General features: G+C 37.3%; 2 protein-coding genes across 8 annotated transcripts in view; both read left to right on the plus strand.

The window, feature by feature from the left end:
- Nucleotides 1–613: 613 nt before the first annotated feature.
- Nucleotides 614–7,604, plus strand: CMTR2 (cap methyltransferase 2). Of its 7 annotated transcripts, none has more exons than XM_073015552.1 (3): nt 614–722; nt 1,238–1,319; nt 3,964–7,604. In XM_073015552.1, the coding sequence occupies exon 3, from the start codon at nt 3,984–3,986 to the stop codon at nt 6,294–6,296; it is 2,313 nt and encodes a 770-aa protein (XP_072871653.1). In that variant the 5' UTR covers nt 614–722; nt 1,238–1,319; nt 3,964–3,983; the 3' UTR covers nt 6,297–7,604. The 7 variants fall into 7 exon arrangements, with proteins under 7 accessions (XP_072871653.1, XP_007991889.2, XP_072871654.1 ...); XM_073015553.1 differs by having other exon boundaries at nt 632–738; XM_073015551.1 differs by having other exon boundaries at nt 682–788.
- HYDIN (HYDIN axonemal central pair apparatus protein) overlaps nt 615–14,922 on the plus strand; it is a 480,054-nt gene continuing 465,746 nt past the window's right edge. Inside the window, exon 1 of the mRNA XM_073015549.1 lies at nt 615–722. The gene's annotated coding sequence lies outside the window, so the exon portion shown is untranslated. The remainder of the gene's footprint in view (nt 723–14,922) is intronic.

Raw genomic sequence — 14,922 nt, forward strand, 5'->3', positions numbered from 1 at the left:
AAGCGCCTGAAAGCCTTTGGGGCCAGCGGCCAGTGGGCGGAACCAGCACGTCCTGACAGATTTGCCCGGTCCCTTTCCTCCCTCCCCTCCCCTTCCCCTCCCCATCCCCTCCGCCTCCCCTCCGCCTCCCCTCCCCCTCCCCTGCCCCTCCCCTCCGCCTCCCCTCCCCCTCCCCCTCCCCTCCGCCTCCCCTCCCCCTCCCCTCCGCCTCCTCTTCCCCTCCCCTCCGCCTCCCTTCCCCCTCCCCTCTCCCTCCCCTTCACCCCCCTCGGGGGCGGAGCCAAAGAACGCTCCGCCTGCGTGCGCCGCTTCCGTTGCCATAGCGGCCGGGGGAGGGAAGCTCGTGCTTCTGTACCCCGCGAAACAAAACCTGGGGAGCTGAGGCCTACGCGAGGCGAGAGTCGCCGGCGTGCGTAACGTTGGCGCACGTGACTCCGGCCCGGGCTACAAGGCGCGTGCGCAGTGGGACTTGAGCGCCCCTGGTCCCTGTCTGGCGGCTTTCGGCTGCTGCGCGGCCCTGAGGTGGGACCGGCTTCCCGGTGCCGCGAGGGCGCGACCGGACAGGCTTCCCGCCCGTCCAGCGCACCACCTCCTTGCCTTGTGGCTGGAGGCACCGCGGACCCAAAGGGAGCGACCATCCCGGGAAGCAGCCCCGAGAGCGGAAGTGCAGAATGGCTTCCTCGAGGGAGTAAAGTGCAGCCTCCCCAGACACTGGGACCCAGGTGGGCGTGGGCGAAGGTAATCCAGGCCTGGGTACGATCCCGGGCCGTCCTTCGACTTCCCAGCGGGTGAGCCAGGGGCTGGGACCGAGTTTCCTCCAGGTCAGGGACCGGGCCTCTGGAGTGGGGTTTGGGACTTGACTAGATGAAATGATATCTGGGGTGCCCAGCCCAAAGTCAGCCCTGGATACTCACTGGCCATTGTTTTCAGTTGCTAGTAGGAGGAGTTGGCGCAAGCACTTGGAACTCCTTTGTAAGTGTCAGTTGAGAGGTAAAAACTGTTGATGAGATCTTGTGGGTTTTGTTTTGGGTTTACGAATTTTACAAGTATTTCCTTGCGCGGGGGCTACATAACTGCCTACTTGAGTTTGCAATATGAGAATGGTAATAGCGATCCACTTAGCAGAATTATGATGCCACAAAGCTCAATGGAGTGTTTAATGAAAGGCTCAGGATCATATACTGGAAAATTTTTCCACACACGCTGTAAGCCACATAGTTTTTTTTTTTTTTTAAAGTCATGCATTTAAGTGCTGAAGTGAAGTTGAGGTGCACTATTATGACTCATATTCAGAACCTGAAGAGAGAGATACCTTTTGTGTTAAGTATGATATCCACTCATTTATTCAGTAAATACTTACTGAGTGCTTACTGTGTACCAGGCAGTGTCCAACTTCTTGGAATGGTTTATGTGTAAACAAAACAAAGATCTCTGCCCTGTGGAGCTCACATTCTAGTTTGGGGAAGACAAATAATAAACAGTAAACATGAAGCAAGTTATAGGTTGGAAGGACATGAGTACCATAGGAGAAAAATACAGCGAGATAAGAGGCATGGAGAATGCAAGATGCAATCTTAACTTAGGTAGGCTTCACTGAGAAAATGACATTTGAGCAAATATTGGAAGGAGGTGAAGGAGTTAGCTATGCTGATAGCTGGGGAAAGAGCATTCCAGAAGGAGGGACAACCAATGCAGAAAGACTTTTGGCTTGGAATGTGCTTGGTGTCTTCAGTGAACAGCAGAAAGGCCTGTTTGGCTGGAGTAGTGAGTAAGGGAGTAGTAATAAAAATTAGGTGGCAACACAGCAAAAGTATAGTCAGAACGGTGGAGTGTCTGAATCACTTAAGTTGTCCTCATGTGAAGGTAATTACCTATTAGCTTAGGTAAGATTTCACAGCTTAACTGTAGCCATTAATTAGTATGTGAAGTTAATGACTAAAATTAGACTTTTTCCAAAATAGAATATAGATGAGATCTAAACATGGCTGTCATTTCCAGCAAGCACAATGCAAATTAAGACAGAGGAGCTTGTAAAAAACTTTTATTTGCCCTTATTTAAGATTTTAGTGAATGTGGAAACACCTCAGTTTTGTCTTCCTTTAGAAGTTTGTCTAAATATAGCTCTACCAGTAAAAAACAAACAAACGAAAAACAGGCATAATGGCTGACATCTGTAATCCCAGCACCTTGGAAGGCTGAGTTGGAGGGACTGCTTGAGCCCAGGATTTTGAGACCAGCCTGGGCAACAGAGCAAGACCCCATCTCTACGATTTTTTTTTTTTTTTTTTTTTAACTAACTGGGTGTGGTCGTGCACGTCTGTAGTCCCAGCTACTTTGGAGGCTGAGGTGGGAGGATCCTTTGAGTCTGGGAGGAGGTCAAGACCTCGGGGAGTTATGACCTGTGCCACTGCGCTCCAGCCTGGGTAGCAAAGTGAGACCCTGTCTCAAAAAAATTTTTTTTTAATCTAAATATAGTGTGGCAAACAAATGACTAAGAAGACACCTGTTACTTCAGGGAAATTACAAACTAGTAGAGTAGACTTGCAAATAATTTAAACATAAAATAAAGAATGAAAAAAGTGTGCTAAAAGAACAATACAAAGTAAATGCTAAAAGACACATCATTTGAATATTATTGTATGTATTACGGCAGTAGTTCCCTTTATTTCTCATTTTGTTCTTGAACATCTGCTTTTCTGGAATGATGATTTGATTGTCAATTTTTTCATATTTAACAAATTTAGATTTTTTGGAAAATCATTTGTAGAACGCATTGTATATGCTAAATAAGTGCAGAATTTATGAACTAGAGCATCTGTTGATTAACATTACACTAACAGGTACCATGTAATACTCATTGCTCTCCCTGCTGGAATTCGTAACTTTTCCAAAACTCTGCCATTAAGCCATACTTCTCATATCCTTTTTCCTCTTCAGAAGGAAGAGGTTTCTTTGTTTCTGGTTTCTTTGGCAGTGTTGACTGCCAGAGTATGTAGAGTGACTATTTATAATTTGTATATTTAATACGTATATTTCTTCAGTATAAAATTCTGCTGTCCAAGTGTTAAGAAGTTTTAGTGGCTAGAAGAAATAATGATATTTTATGGTGGAAGTGTGGAGCTGTGTGAACCATATGAAAACCAGGGATCTGTAGTTTGAGACATACCAGGGTAAAGTGTTGGTCAGTTTCAGCATCAAACAGAAAGAGGCTAACCACTCAAGTATAGCACAGTTTACAAGTAGTATGGTGATGAACATTAGTTGATGACCTATGTAGGTGATTGGTACCATCAAAGTGCCTGTCTTAGAGAATGAAATCTGGACAGAGGATGTATTCAGCAATCCTACTAGGGGGGTAAGTGGCTTGTGGCAGGATCAGTACTGGGTTCAGGTGCATGATCCTTTCCCTGAAGGAGGTAAGGTATGATGGGAACTAAAAAAAACAAAAAGTCACATGTTGGAGCTTGAACAAAGGTCATGTCCAGCAATGAACCTCTAAGGGTGTGTGTGTTTGAGGTCATGTAGGTTTTGTTACAGCCATTGGTGTGAAGAAGTTTGGGGAAGAGTTAGATGGGTTACTATGATAATCAGAGCTGTCATTCACTGACAATTATTCTTTGTTATATTTTTTTATATACTGGTATGTTTTATCTTCTTCTTAAAAAATGATAGGCCTTTTTTTTTTTTTTTTTTTTTTTTTTAAATGAGAAGAAACCAAATCCCAGAGATGGAATTTGCCCAAGGCTGCTTATTAAGCCTTAATTAGCAAAGCTGGAATTTGAACCCAGGTCTTGGATATCAAAACCTTTTTCATTATTCCAATTACCTGGTTAAATAACAGAGTATGCTGACTTTAGCCTTCACATTTTATGGAGTTTGTCATGAGTGTGATCACATTTGCTGCTCATGAGATTTCACTCACTAAGAAATTTGATTCATTTAATTATGTGTTTTCTCTTCCTAGATTTTAATTTGATTTGAAAATGAGTAAGTGCAGAAAGACACCAGTTCAGCAGCTAGCAAGTCCCATGTCATTCAGCCCAGATGTTCTTGCTGACATTTTTGAACTCTTTGCCAAGAACTTTTCTTATGGCAAGCCACTTAATAATGAGTGGCAGTTACCAGATCCCAGTGAGATTTTCACCTGTGACCACACTGAATTTAATGCATTTCTTGATTTGAAGAACTCCCTAAATGAAGTAAAAAACCTACTGAGTGATAAGAAACTGGATGAGTGGCATGAGCACACTGCTTTCACTAATAAAGCAGGGAAAATCATTTCTCATGTTAGAAAATCTGTGAATGCTGAACTTTGTACTCAAGCATGGTGTAAGTTCCATGAGATTTTGTGCAGCTTTCCACTTATTCCACAGGAAGCTTTTCAGAATGGAAAACTGAATTCTCTACACCTTTGTGAAGCTCCAGGAGCTTTTATAGCTAGTCTCAACCACTACTTAAAATCCCATCGGTTTCCTTGTGATTGGAGTTGGGTAGCGAATACTCTGAATCCATACCATGAAGCAAATGATGACCTCATGATGATTATGGATGACCGGCTTATTGCAAATACCTTGCATTGGTGGTACTTTGGTCCAGATAACACTGGTGATATCATGACCCTGAAATTCTTGACTGGACTTCAGAATTTCATAAGCAGCATGGCTACTGTTCACTTGGTCACTGCAGATGGGAGTTTTGATTGCCAAGGAAACCCAGGTGAACAAGAAGCTTTAGTTTCTTCTTTGCATTACTGTGAAGTTGTCACTGCTCTGACCACTCTCGGAAATGGTGGCTCTTTTGTTTTGAAGATGTTTACTATGTTCGAACATTGTTCCATAAACTTGATGTACCTGCTGAACTGTTGCTTTGACCAAGTCCATGTTTTCAAACCTGCTACTAGCAAGGCAGGAAACTCCGAAGTCTATGTCGTTTGCCTCCACTATAAGGGGAAAGAGGCCATCCATCCTCTGTTATCTAAGATGATCTTGAATTTTGGGACTGAAATGAAAAGGAAAGCCCTCTTTCCCCATCATGTGATTCCTGATTCTTTTCTTAAGAGACATGAAGAATGTTGTGTGTTCTTTCATAAATATCAGCTAGAGACTATTTCTGAGAACATTCGTCTGTTTGAGTGCATGGGAAAAGCGGAACAAGAAAAGCTGAATAACTTAAGGGATTGTGCTGTGCAATATTTTATGCAAAAATTTCAGCTGAAACATCTTTCCAGAAATAATTGGCTAGTAAAAAAATCTGGTATTGGTTGTAGTACAAATACAAAATGGTTTGGGCAGAGGAACAAATATTTTAAAACTTATAATGAAAGGAAGATGCTAGAAGCCCTTTCATGGAAAGATAAAGTAGCCAAAGGATACTTTAATAGTTGGGCTGAAGAACATGGTGTATATCATCCTGGGCAAAGTTCTATTTTAGAAGGAGCAGCTTCCAATCTTGAGTGTCACTTATGGCATATTTTGGAGGGAAAGAAACTGCCAAAGGTAAAGTGTTCTCCTTTTTGCAATGGTGAAATTTTAAAAACTCTTAATGAAGCAATTGAAAAGTCATTAGGAGGAGCTTTTAATTTGGATTCCAAGTTTAGGCCAAAACAGCAGTATTCTTGTTCTTGTCATGTTTTTTCAGAAGAACTGATATTTTCCGAGTTGTGTAGCCTTACCAAGTGCCTTCAGGATGAGCAGGTTGTAGAACCCAGCAATCAAATAAAGTGCCTGCTGGTGGGCTTTTCGACTTCCCATAATATCAAAATGCATATACCATTGGAAGTTCGACTCCTAGAATCAGCTGAACTCACAACTTTTAGCTGTTCATTGCTTCATGATGGAGATCCAACTTACCAGCATTTATTTTTGGACTGCCTTCTACATTCATTGCGGGAGCTTCATACAGGAGATGTTATGATTTTGCCTGTACTTTCTTGTTTCACAAGATTTATGGCTGGTTTGATCTTTGTACTCCACAGTTGTTTTAGATTCATCACCTTTTTTTGTCCCACATCCTCTGATCCCCTGAGGACCTGTGCAGTCCTGTTATGTGTTGGTTATCAGGACCTTCCAAATCCAGTTTTCCAATATTTGCAGAGTGTGAATGAATTGTTGAGCACTTCGCTCAACTCTGACTCACCCCAGCAGGTTTTACAGTTTGTGCCAATGGAGGTACTCCTTAAGGGGGCACTGCTTGATTTTTTGTGGGATTTGAATGCTGCCATTGCTAAAAGGCATTTGCATTTCATTATTCAAAGAGAGAGAGAAGAAATTATCAACAGCCTTCAGTTACAAAACTGAATATGTTCTTTGAGATTCAACTTTATGACTTCTTATAATTTGCCCAGTATTACATCCTGTTGTTCTATTAATTTAAAAACCTTTTTATTTTGGGGGAAGGCCAACGTTTGTATCATTCAAAGTCTCAATTCTGGAAAACCATCCATTCTGATCTCTAGGGTATATACACCTACAGGCATAGAGCTCTTCCACGTGGTGGAATCTATGCAGTGATAGATATTCACACTCTAAATATGAGGTGTGTGTATATGCGTATGGGTGGACACAGCCATGCTTACATATGCTGTTTAGTTGGTCTTAATCTGCTTAAGATTTGCATCTGTGTCCCTTTGTTCAGATTAGTTTTTTTTTTTTTTCCCCCAGCCGATTTCCTCTTGGTGGCTAATGCTGTTAGTGAATTTTCCAACTAATTTCCACTCATTGGTTAATATTGTTAATGAATTGATAGAGGTAATTGAGGAAAGGAAATGAGTGAGTCACTGTTCAGCAACACTGATTTCTGTTAACATTATCAGTTATGAATTTCAGGGAATTCATCTCGCCAGATTCTTGATAACATGCCATTCATTGCCCTTAGGGGATTGACCCTATTTTCTTATATGGCTCAAATAAAACTAGTGTGCTGTTGTATGAATCTTTTACTGACTACACCGTCCAGCTAAAAAAAGATAACGGGGCAGCTTTAAACCAAAGATCAGGTTTAGAACAATGAAAAATTATTTGTTGTATCTAATACATGCCTGTATCATGAAAAGCTTCATTTAGCAATGATGTAATAATTTTTAACTTCCAGGAAATAATCTGTGAATGGAAAGATTTTTTCAAGATTTTGAGATCGTGTTTAGTCTCATGTTGGGAACACATGAATGTGATGAACATAGTGAATACTAAAGAAAACTCTTCAGACTTTCAGAATGATGGTTTAGAATTTAAATTTTTAATCTTTACTGATTTCTTTTTTTCAGTATGAAAATAGCACTTTACCAAAAGATTAGCCATGAAATGGTTATTTTGCCAGTTGCATTTGATTTCTTTTGTATTTGCAATGTAATGAGTCCTTTTATTTCTTCTGTATTTGCAGTGTAATGAGTTTTTGTGGCAAACTGTATTAAGCAATTTTTCATTATCTTGAAGTTCCATAAAGTGGAGAATATTTATATTCTCACATGCATTTTAGGCACTTTTGTTATGTGAAAATAGATGTATTTCTGATGCATTTGGTTAATAAATATTAATCTGAAAATTTTCATGTTCTTTGCTATTTTGAATTCCGTTATAGATTCATGAATAAAGTCATTACTAGAGAGATTTTGTGTTCATCTTTTTTAAAGGGAATTATGGAAGAAGTTAAAAATATAAGCTGGAAACAGACATTTTTAAAGGGAGTTTTGAATGACAGTTAATGTTCTTTCATTTTCTCTGATATGCTTTCATTAAAATTTAGTCCTTAATATTGTAATATTTTTGGAAGATCTACTTCAGGAAAGAAACTGAATACTTAAGGGGGGTTGGGAGAGGAGTGTGTGGAGGCCTGGAAGATTTTTGAAAGAAAGCTGATTTCCTACTGGTGACTCTAGGAAGCAATTCCAGTTGTATGATGATGGAAGTCTGATAGAAGGCTGATTACCAGGAGGAAAAAAAAAACACTCTTAGAAAACCATTTTGCACTTAATAGTCTTTATGCCTTGCTAAGTGGGATTCAATATACTAATAATGCAGCTTATTTTTTGCTTATTTTAACTATTTGATAAGAATGAAGTTGAAAGCATGGGTCCAGATTCTAGCATTATGACTGTCTTTAAGCCCTTCAAATAAGTATTGAATGCTTAGTGTTTTGTTGACTCTAATCTGTATTGGAATATGTAACACTGGAGTATTCTCAAGTGTACTTTGCTTTTTAACATGGCTTTTGGAATCAATTCCTCATCTGATTCATTGGATTCAAATTACCTTAGAGGTAGAGATGACTTGAGGAAGGTTCAGATTGAACTGGATGTATTAATAGATGACAGGTACTAATGATTTATATGAATTTCTCTTTGAGAGAAAGGAGAGAAAAAAATGCTATTCAAAAGATGAATGGAAAAGTAGAAGAGGACAGGAAGAGATGAGAGTACGCATGTTTTACCAAGGTAGACTGTTCTTAAAAACTTTTTTCCACAGGTTTTGAGATTTTTAATTTGTAATGTCTATTAAAAAACAGATCAAATTAATTCCTTTGTAATCTGTTTAATTTCAACAAAACATACACTTAATGTAAGTATTATACTCTTAAAATGATGACAAATTATTATATGGAGATGGGACAGAGATGCAAGACCTGGCTGCAAATTTGTTTACTACATAGTTAACACTGAAAAGAGAGATTCAATTATTTTATAGTAGGCTTCCCACACCTTTAAAAAAAAACTGGATAAAACATTTCAGGGTGATCTTAGGAACAGAACTCACTATAAAACAAAAATTTCAATATTGAAACAAAATATGAATATTTCAAATTCAATATTGAAATGGAAAATGAATTTCCATTTCAATGGTAAGCATTTTTTAGGGTTGGCCTAATGGGCCAAGTAGCAAGTAAACTCAAAACTTGACACTACATATGGTAACTCATAGTATGTAGGTATGTTTTAGGACATGTAATTAAAAGAATAATCCTCAATAGATGTGTAATGGGTTGTTATTATTTTGAGCCTCTAATGCATTTTTTAGTTTATATAAAATTGCAGGCCTTGAATAATGAGTTCTCCCCTGTCCCCTTATACTCTTATTGTCTGTTTAATATTTGCTTTTTCTTTGTTGGCCATAACAGAAATGCAAATAACTTATTTTTGATAACTATGAGTTTATACTGGAATGACTTGGGAGGAGGTGAAGCTTCTTTATGACCACAGATACATGAAAGTGCATTATTAGTGAAAAGATTTAAAAATTATCTGTCATTAAGCATAGTTAGCATTTAATTTCACTCAACCCAGCCTGTGGCTGATAGTGTGGCTGAGCGGTCTAACTTCACTCAACTGAAAATTTTAGGCCAATCTGCTTGTGTTCACATATAGGTTGTGTACTCATTTACAAATTGTATCCATGATAATATTTCTCTGAATTTTTTGAGATCTTGATCTTTGTGTCTTTTCAAAGCCATATCAACTAGGTGTGATCATTCTTTGTTCATACCAAGTGCAGCACATCAGTTTAGCTTGTTATGGGACAGGTAGTATTAATATTGTGGCCATATTTTAATTTATGACTTAGATTGTTGTGATTTAAGGAAAACATTTGTAAATAATTTTCTTTATTTGTGTTCATTACCTTGAAATATTCTACTGATCTTTGCTGATAAACATATTTTATGTGTTTCTGCATTTTTTTGCTATTTAAGATTGTGCTTCAACACCAAATTATTTTACTGGGCAAGACAGATGTGTTTTTTCTATCTACTTTTGAGAGTTTCTATTTTGCTTCCTTTGAATCCCAGCATTGAAAAATCTGTATCTATAATAGAATAGCTGGGAAAATTGGAAACAAGCAGAAATATTTTTGAGTGGATTTCTTTTTAGTAGGGTAAACAATACCCCTGCAACTACAGTAATGTTAATCTTTTTGGAGCTATTTCTCTTACTGCTTGCATCGTTCAGTTTGAGCATTACTTTGAGTGATCTTACGTTGTTATGTCTTTTTTAATTTTCTTTTTTTTAGGATTATAAATTCATCAAGCACATGTGTTTATTGTGAATAAGTATAGGATATATACTTATTTTGTATGCCGTATTATCAATATAGGTTTCTACAGAATGCTATTTGATTTTGTTTTTATTATAGAAAATCTTCAAACATACACAAAATTAAAATGATGTAACAACCCCCACCCCCACCCCATGTACCTGCAACCCAGGTTTCGTAACTATCAGCATTTTACTGAACTTGTTTTACCCTCCACTTTTTTTCTTGGAGTATTTTAAATTCATGAAATACATATCTCTACATACAGACAGACATACAAATACATATCTTTCACAGATAAGCAATTTACCACACCTAACAATATCACCCAATACCGAGTCCATGTTTAATAACAATTTTCAATATCACCCAATACTTATTTTCCACGTTGTCTCAGAAATACCTTTTTATCATATTTTTTTCCTTTCAGATAAGGAGCCAAATAAGGCTTCTTGTGTTTATTTGATGTCTCTGAGGTCTCTCTTAATCGATTTAGTCCCTGTCCCCGAGCCCAGCCCCAACATTTTGTTTGTCATGCCATTTAAACTGCTGAAGAACTGGTTATTTGTCCTGTAACCTTTTTTATAATCTGAATTTGGCTGATTAGTTATTTGTGATTACTTTTTAATTGCATTTCTATGCCACAGATTTCCTATAGATTGGTAGGTAGATCTGCAGAATTGGTCGCTTTTGGCAAGAATAGTTCATGAGGGTGGTGTGTACTTTCTTTTTGTCACTTCACAAGCACAAAATGGCTAGCTGCCTCCCTCAGTGATATAAAGGTTAATCAGTTTAGATATTGTCAGCCTAATCCATCAGTTAAGTTTTCTATCTTTCACTTAATAGGTTTAGCATTCACTGAATGTCGATACTAGCTCTATTTATTAAGGGTTGCAAGCAGTGTTTTCCTAACCATATTCCTTCTGAATTAATTGAACTTTTATGAAGATGACTTCATCAACTATTTTTTTCTGAAGTAGTTTCAGAAAGATAAATTTGTATCTTAGCAACCTTGAAAGGTGACCAATGAGATTTCTTTGTCGTGGTTGTGGTTGTTTTTAAACTCTCTAGGAACTCATGGTTGGTTGTATACTGGATATATTTTAATCAATTATGACTATTCTTACTTGATGTTCAAATTACTCAAATTTTGCTTGGGTGGGTAGGGGAAGGGGTCCTTCATGTTGATGCCTATGTCATGTTTTAAAATGTAATTCAACAGTCTGATAGCTTTCACACATTCTGGCATAATATGCACCTGTTTCATTGTGTATATTTTCTTCCCGGAGCTGACATCCCTCTGATTTTAGTGGCTATAGTGCAGTAGATCTCAAAATGTTGGGCCTCAAAATTTAGTCTCTCAGTAATTATCAAGGAACCCAAAGAGCTTTTGTTTGAAAGTTATATCTGTTGATATAATTCATGTCAGGAATTAATAACAGACATTTTATTAATGTTAATATAACAATGATAAAACTATTACATGTTATAAATTTTTATGAAAAATATCTTTCAAAACAATAAAATTTAGTGAGAAATATGATATTGTTTACATTCTTACAAATCATTTTTATGTTTTTATAATAGGAGACAGCTGGATTCTTATCTGATTCTACATTCAATCTGTTGGAATACATTGTTTTTGTTGAAATATTTAAGAAAATATGGCCTCATATAGATATGAAGTTGGGAAAGGGAGGAGTATTTTAATAACCTTTAAGGTAATTATGGATTTTTTTGATACTACATCAAAATTTGGCAGGTAGTAGTTTCTTAAACATTGGTTGCAATGAAGAATCAAGCTATACTATGAATTTTTTGGACTCTTACACTAAAATCCATTGATCTGTCTTGCACTTTGAGTGGATCATTTACCTGTATGGGGTTTTTTTAACACCATGAATTTGTCATTTGAAAAATATTGGTTCACTGAGTTATGCAGATCATGCAAATGTTGACATATTTGATTATACGTTATGCAAAAAATTACATTTTAAAACATCACCACTGATCTCATCAAACAAATCTAAGTATTGGGAAGCTGTCAGGCTCAGAGTGATGGACACAAGTTTTATAAAATTCTAATTTTTCCTTGAATGCTCAAATTTTATCATGTCAAAAAATACATTTGTTTTCCTTGAAGTGCTTGCTCACTTTATTCATTTTTGAGAAAATACCTGCCAAATACTCAAGTTTTAATAACTATAGTTTGCTAGTTTTTCTTTCCAGTAAAAATGGTGTTTCATGAAAAATGCAGCATTTGACTTTGCAACTTAATTACACAAATGCTTTTCCTGGAGGCACGCATTCTACTTTGGTGTGCAGCAAGAGCTTTATGTGTACACAACTTTCCATTTCTTCACCAATATTATTAAAGTCATGTACTCTTGAGAGCAAGACTTAATACAATTAATGTTTTTTGCTACTTCATCAGGGACCTTCTTAAGTAAAAATGGCTCCCTCTGACCCCCATTATGAGCATGTATGATGAAGAATACAATGCCTACTACGATAGTTTGGTGCCCTGCCTTGATATGTGCTAAGGCAACAGCAGTTTTGCTCACCACTTCTTTGTACCATCAGTGCAACTACTGACATTGTGAAAAGGGGAAATGATGCATAATATCTTGGTTTCAATGCAGGCAAACCCCAAAATTGGGGCTCAACCCAGGAGGGTTCTTGGCTTCACACAGGATATAATTCATGTGTGAACCAACAGTGCAAAGCCAAAGCAAGTTTATTTGAACAACAGACAGCAGCAGCAGCCCTGTGGATTGCTGGCTAGCAGTATATATGGCTATTCCTTGACTATATGCTACATAAGGGGCACATTATTCATGACTTTTCTAGAAAAGAACTGGGGAGTTCCTGGAACCAAGGACTTCTCCCCTTTTAAGCCATATAAGGTAACTTCTAGGGGTTGCCATGGCATTTGTAAACTGTCAAGTCACTGGTGGGAGTGTCTTTTAGCATGCAAATGCATTGTAATTAGCATATAATGAGCCATGAGGGTAACTAGAGGTTGCTGTAGTCACTATCTTGGTTTTAGTTGGTTTTGGCTGGTTTCTTTGCCAAGTTGGGTGCTGGGAACACAAGTCCTGCTGATCTCCTGTCTCAGTTTTACCATGAAAATAGTTTTGATCTCACAGACCCTTGAAAAGGTCCTTGGGCCACACTCTTAGAACTGTTACTTTAGTGTTTCCCCATTAGGTGCTGATTTTTTAGTTTACTATTTTTATTAAGGAGGTTTTCCTAATTTGGGGGGTTTTTAAAAAACATAAATGTTTGTTTAAATGTTTCAATTTTTTGAATCAGTGGATATGAACATATTGTCTTTAGTTCTGTTTTAATTACATTATTTCTTTGCTTTTCTTGTCTAAGGACTGCTGTGAATGTATGCTGTATATTAGCACCTGTCTTCTGTATCTGTTACTTTCTCTTAAATTATTTTTTATCTTTTTTTGTTTGATTTTTAATTTCCTTTTTCTATTTCTATTACTGTTTTCCATTATGTATGTTAGCTCTTATGTTTAACATTTATATGTGAAGTAATTGGTTTCTTCTTATTTCCTTACTGATAAAAGAAAAACTTCAACTGAATTAAATTTAAAGGAGTTTAATTCAGCAATAGAAAATCTGTGAATTGGGCAGCCTCCTGAGCCAGAGTAGGCTCAGAGACTCTCAGTGCAGCCATGTGGTGGAAGAAGATTTATAGAAAGAAAAAGGAAAGTGATACACAGAAAACGCAAGTGAGGTACAGAAACAGCTGGATTGGTTACAGATTGACATTTGCCTTATTTGAACAGGGTTCAAACAGTTGGCTACATTTGATTGGCCAAAACTCGGTGACTGGCACAAGCGTAAGCTATGGTCTGTTTATATCTCCACTTGTTATAGTTCATGATGTACAGAGAAACCTTTAGGACGAACTTAAAATATGTAAGGTGGCAGCTTCAGGCTAAACTTCATTTAACATTACTGAGTTCTATTTTTTTTTTTTTTTAATCTTCCTGCTGACTAATCATATAAACTGTATTTTTCTATTTTAATTTATGTTGTTCTTTTAGAGCTTCTATTTTCTTCTTTAATATCACTTGAATTCATCTTGCGACTTTTTTTAGTGTGTTTTCTTTGTGGTATGTTTCTCATATCATTTTCTGCCTTTTGCTTGCAACATCACTGTATCTAGGTTTAATTACAGTCATTTTCTATGGCTCTTGTTTAAATGAGATTTCATTTTCCTGAACTTTTAGAAACTTTTATGTTCCTGTGTGATAGTGGAAGTGGACCAAAATAGATAGCTTTCCTAGCACAATATTTTCAGGGCTTTCTCCTTTAGTGTTACTTTAAAAGATTTTAAAATATGCCCTCTGCGTGTAGCCACCTTTATAGTGCTTTTTAAGCTCTGTCTTCCCTGGTTCCCTCCTTCACTAGTATCTGAACCTTCTCTTTTTTTTTTTTTTTTTTTTTTAACCTCGTCTATGTCTGGTTTCTTTCACTCATTATGTTTGTGAGATTAATTTGTGTTGTTTCATGTATAGGATTCTATTATATAAATACATCTTATTTATTCTACTATTGCCTGATACTTGGGATATTTTCAGTTTGGGCTGCTATAAACATTCTTCTATATACCATTTGATGCTCATATGAATGCATTTCTGTTGAATATTGGATTAATTATCTGGGGCTGCTATAACAAAGTACCACAAACTAAGTGACTTAAACAACAGAAATTTATTATCTCACAGTTCTGGTGGCCAGAACTCCAAGATGAAGATGTTAGCCAGGCCTATCCTCACTCTGAAGGCACTAAGGGTCTGTTCCAGGCCTCTCTCCTAGCTTCTGGGAATGCTTTGACTTGGAGTAGCGTAACTCTAGTTTTCACAAGGAATTTTCCCTA

The sequence above is a fragment of the Chlorocebus sabaeus genome, chromosome 5 (assembly GCF_047675955.1).
Source record: "Chlorocebus sabaeus isolate Y175 chromosome 5, mChlSab1.0.hap1, whole genome shotgun sequence".
Classification (NCBI taxonomy): domain Eukaryota; kingdom Metazoa; phylum Chordata; class Mammalia; order Primates; family Cercopithecidae; genus Chlorocebus; species Chlorocebus sabaeus.